The 4,804-nt window shown below is 51.8% G+C and overlaps 1 protein-coding gene across 2 annotated transcripts in view; it reads left to right on the top strand.

Annotated features, from left to right (window-relative positions):
- The first annotated feature begins 279 nt into the window (after positions 1-279).
- SFTPD (surfactant protein D) overlaps positions 280-4,804 on the top strand; it is a 13,416-nt gene continuing 8,891 nt past the window's right edge. For both annotated transcript variants that reach the window (XM_082721349.1, XM_082721350.1), the window contains exons 1-2: positions 280-368; positions 2,245-2,446. In XM_082721349.1, the coding sequence (XP_082577475.1) occupies positions 2,248-2,446 (199 nt within the window). In that variant the 5' untranslated portion in view covers positions 280-368; positions 2,245-2,247. The remainder of the gene's footprint in view (positions 369-2,244; positions 2,447-4,804) is intronic.

Below are 4,804 nucleotides of genomic sequence, written 5' to 3' on the forward strand. Positions count from 1 at the left end.
AGATCATTGTGCAACTTGCCAGTCTTCTCTGGAGCTCAGATTTTTGGACATCTGTAAAATACAGACACTGATGATGCCGTATCACTCACGTGGGGCTTCAGGGGGTTCCCGGTGAGATCACAGCCTGAGAGTGCTCTATATACTCTAGGGAGATACGCGTGTATTGTTATGAATGTCAGTGGCAGGTTTCCAGAAACCAGGTGGAGGTGAGAGTGAGTCAACAAGGAAGAAATTGCCCCACTTGGTGGGAAGAGCTCTTAGCAGAACGGGGCTGGGCTGCTCAGGTTACGAGACAGGCATAAATAGCCGGTGCCTGCCAAGGAAAGCCTAGTTGGCCTGGAGATCGTGGAGGCCCAGAAGAAGCAACTGTGAGTGTTTCTGTCCTTTCCCGCCTTTTGGTTTTCCCAATGCCTGGTGAATATCTCCTTGCCCATATGGCTGCTTTATCCCACTGGGGCTGTGGAGGCAGGGTCTTGGATGCTGTTCTGGTCTAGAAGGTGTGATGCGTGGGGGGCAGAGTGGGGTAGTGAGGGGTGTTCTTCTGCCCCTCACTGCTCCCTAAGTTCTCTGGGCTGGGGGAGGGTGGATCACTTGGCTGTCATCCAGTCGGACCCCAGACACCACTGTCTGGAAGCCCCAGTGGAAAAAGCAATTTCAACTTCTGTCTTAGTTCCACCCCATTGCTGATTTCCTCAGGAAGAAGGGTCGTAGAGGAGAAAAACAGAGCAGGCCTTCCAGGGCCCGGGTTCTAAGCCCATCCACGTACCCGCTGCCTGTGGGACATGGACATTCATGCTTCTCTCTTAGACTCAAATGTTTACTTTAAAAAATAGACTTACTGGACTAGGTCACTAATTTTCCAACCAATTTTCAGAGGAGTCATTTTTCTCAATAAAATCTGAATCTGAAAGCTTGGCATTTACACTCTGGGTCGAGGCGCCTGTGGCTTGGCTCACGCCCCCTGTTGCCCCCGCTAAAATGCCTCTTCTGAATTGTAAGTCTGAAAACCTGTGAGTGAGCTCTCTCCGAGGCCCCTTCCTGCTACCGTGGACCATGCGGCCTTCTGTGGCATCTTGAGCAGCCGGGAAGAATGCCTGTTGCTTTTTGTTCTTCCCCAGATTTGGGGTGCAGAGCCCCAGAGCCGAGGTAACTGCAGACCAGCGGCCGATGCCCTTGTTCCAGCCTGGGTCCTTGGGCGCTCATGCCTGAGCTTCTGCCCAAGGCCTGGTGACCCCCTCCTTCTTTGCACATGTCCCTCGGGCTTTGTTCCGAGCCTCTGCCACTCCCACAGGCTCTTTCCCTGCTCATAACATTACAGTTTCTGTCTGAGAGAGGTAAAAGCCCAGGACTGCAGGTGACTCAGGCCCTGTACCTGCCCAGGTCTCACTTAGTCCCCAGGTCCCAGTCAGGGGGTAACTGGATGCCCCATGGGACATCTGCTGTTTCTTATCCCCAAACTAGCCTTCCCTAGACTGAACCCATCTCACACGTCCCCTCCCGCCACGAGGCCTTTCTTTCAAATTCTCTTAGGTCACCCAAGCAGAATGCAACTTGTCCCAGGGGCTCTCCAGCTGCTAATTTAGTATCTCTGAGAACTTTCACCGAGTTCTCTATGGGAATTTCCTTACGGAGACAGTGTCTAGTCCAGGGATGGCAAATCACCTGGAAAAGAAGCAACCACGTACACTCCTGTGCTCAGGAGAGACATCACTAAGCATCCAGGACTCTGACTCCTTTTTAGAACAGCACTGCCGATGACACGAATGCTAGTCCATCCAAGAAAGCAAATGAGAGGAAATGGGTTTGCCTGGTCAGAGCTAAGCCATCCACCTTAATAGTAGGCAGGGAGAAGGAGGTACAGCAAGGGGAAAGGTCATTTCTAGAACTACCCAGTGAATCTTTCCCGATGGGACATATGGCTTCAGTGAGGAATTCTACATCCTAGCCCCTGTGCCAATGGCAGTGTCCAAGGGAAGACCTGAGAGAGGACAACATGGGGCATGTGATAGGTGGATACTGCAGTCAACCCATGTCCTGGGTTCCGTCTGGGTAACTCATGCTCTCCCAGGCCAGACCAAATGCTCACCTGGGCTTTACATGGCTTTGGAAACCCTGTTGTTCTCAGCTCCATAGGATGGGTGGAGGTAGAAAGGTGCTTCTCCTGACTTTCAGGAGCTGGACCAAGCCCTAACCTATGTCCTAAGACCAAGAGCATGTCCTTTCTCTTTCTGTTCATCTGCCTAGGCCATGCTTCTCCTCCCTCTCTCCGTGATGATGCTGCTCACACGGCCCCTGAGCTCCCTGGGAGCAGAAATGAAGACCTATTCCCAGAGAACAGCGGCCAGCACCTGCACCCTGGTCATGTGTAGCCCCATGGAGAATGGCCTGCCCGGTCGTGATGGACGGGATGGGAGAGAGGGCCCCCGGGGCGAGAAGGGGGATCCAGGTAGAGCTGCGGCCATGGGCTTGTCCTGGTGGAAAGGGGTGGGCATTGGAATTGTAACCAGCCGGGAACGTTGGATGCGCCGCTGAGGAAGGCTCAGAGGCAGACTTCTTCCTCCCCAGGGGTGGGTTTCCCTAAGATGTTTGGTCTTTCTAAAACACTGCGTTACCAGTCGAAAACTGACCAGCTGTTCTGAGCCCCAGGTGCCTCCCTCCACAACCAGCTGCCCTGACTCCTCCCCTGGAGTCTTCTGAGTCCTTCCACCCCAAGAATGAGGAAATAGTGGGGACCTGGAATTTGTGGTTCTCCAGAACCTGGTCCCAGGGATTAGCAGTTTTTTGTCCAGATTAAATGGTGTCTGTGAGCGGTGTGAAATATTTTTAATACTGCATGGAGAATGGGAAAGAAGAAGTTTCGGTGGCCCCAGACTCAGGTCTGATCGGAAGGATTTGCCCTAGTACATTACAGAGAAAATGGAAGGAAGCTCACATTTCTTTGTCCAGCCTTGTGCTCGGGCATTCCCTGAGTAATTCATTTAACCCTACCAAAGATTTCACAAGGAACTCTATTTGGCTGAGAACACTGTGATGCAGAAAGGCCAAATGATACCCATTGTGGTGGGGGGAAGACACAGGCTTGTGCATCAGACAGATCTGGGCTACAGAGCTAGCTCCATCTCCACAGCAGGGACCCAGCCTGGGACAAGCCAGTGTCCCCAAGTCTCAGTTTGCTCATCTATAAGTGGGAATAATATCAACTGCATAGTAACAACTGAGCCAAGGCTTCGCTTTTTATTAAGTTCTCAGAATCAAGGTGCATCTTCCTGCTGGACCGGTCAGGTGAATTCTCATGAGGTTCCCAAAGGTACTGATTATTAAGGGAATTATCCAAGAAGTACTTCCCTCTAGGGGAGGATCTGGGTCTTGGTGGCAAGGTGTCAGAGTTCAGTGAACCAGTAACTAGGACAAGGGACCCGCAGGCGCTGGGCTAGGGCAATGGTGGGATCCACGGAGGTCTTTATCTTTCAGGAGTTTGCATTTTGGTTGGAGAGGAGGGAAACTAACAACATTTAAGCTGGAAAGAATGGATAACATTCCCAAACTTTGTAGGGTAAGGGATGAGTGAGTATCTCTGTGTATCTGTCTATCCTTTGCAGACAAAGTTCCTCCCAACATGAATGATCTGGTGCTTGGGGAAGCCCCCTGGAAGGGAACTTAGAAGAAGGTGTCAGCATCTTAGAGAATCCCTCTCCAGCTCTCAGAGGGGCCCTGAATTAAATCCTAGAGAGCCCTTTTCTATGGTCACCCTGTGACCCTGCAGCATCCAGTGTGTCTGAGCTCTCTCCGTTTTGTGCAGATGGCTTCCCTTCCCACCCTACCCCCTGCCCCCATGCACATTCCGAGCGAGCCTGGCCTCGGGTCGGTGCTTGGAGAGAGAACTGTACCCAGTTGGGCCAGGAGACTAGGCTGCAGTCTGGCTCCTGGACTGCAGACACACTAGACACTCAACCACGATGGGTCTGAGAATTTCCTAGAGAGCTTGGAGCACCTCAGAATCCCGACCCCAGTTCATCTGGCTGGGGCCAGTGTCTGCACTTAGGACCAGGTCCCCTGCAGATGCTGATGCATAGGGTTCCAGCTAGGCCAGAGAGAAGAAAGCCTTGAGCAGAGGTGGAGCGTGGAGCAGGGTCACTGTGCTAATGCCTCGGGCATATCATAAAGGGTCAGTAAGACCCCACCCTGTTTTGGGGGCTGTATTTCCAGGGACAGTCCCCTTATTCCTCAGCATCTCCAAGATCCCTGCCCAGAAGGATTCAGCAAGAGAGTCCCTCCATGGGCATGCATCTCCCTCGAATAAAGCCACACACCCTCTGCAGCCCACAAGGACGTTCCGCCCTGCCTACTCCTCTGACCTTGCCTCCTTCTACTCTGGCCACTGGCTCCTGGCAGATCCCTAACCACACTCACCACCCCCAGCCCTTCTCCCACCTACTCGGGACCCTCTCACTGCTCTCCCCATAGCCGTCCCTGTGGGTCACTCACCTTCCTCCTGACTTTCCTCACAGACCACCTTCTCCATGAGTCTGTCCCTGACCACCCTACTTGGAAGACACCACGCCCCTTCCGACACTCTCTGTGCTTTATTTTTCCTCTGTGGCACTTATTCTGATCTAATAAACCCTAGGTTTATTACCTAGGTTTATTACCTAGGTTTATTACCTAGGTTTATTATAAACCCTAGGTTTATCTAACTAGGTTTATTAAACCTATCTAACTAGATGTTTATTATAAACCCTAGGTTTATCTAATAAACCTAGGTTTATTACCGATGTGGTACATTTTAACTTTTAGGATCTGTTTC

This window comes from Mustela nivalis (assembly GCF_964662115.1).
Source record: "Mustela nivalis genome assembly, chromosome: 2".
In the NCBI taxonomy this organism is placed as follows: Eukaryota; Metazoa; Chordata; class Mammalia; order Carnivora; family Mustelidae; genus Mustela; species Mustela nivalis.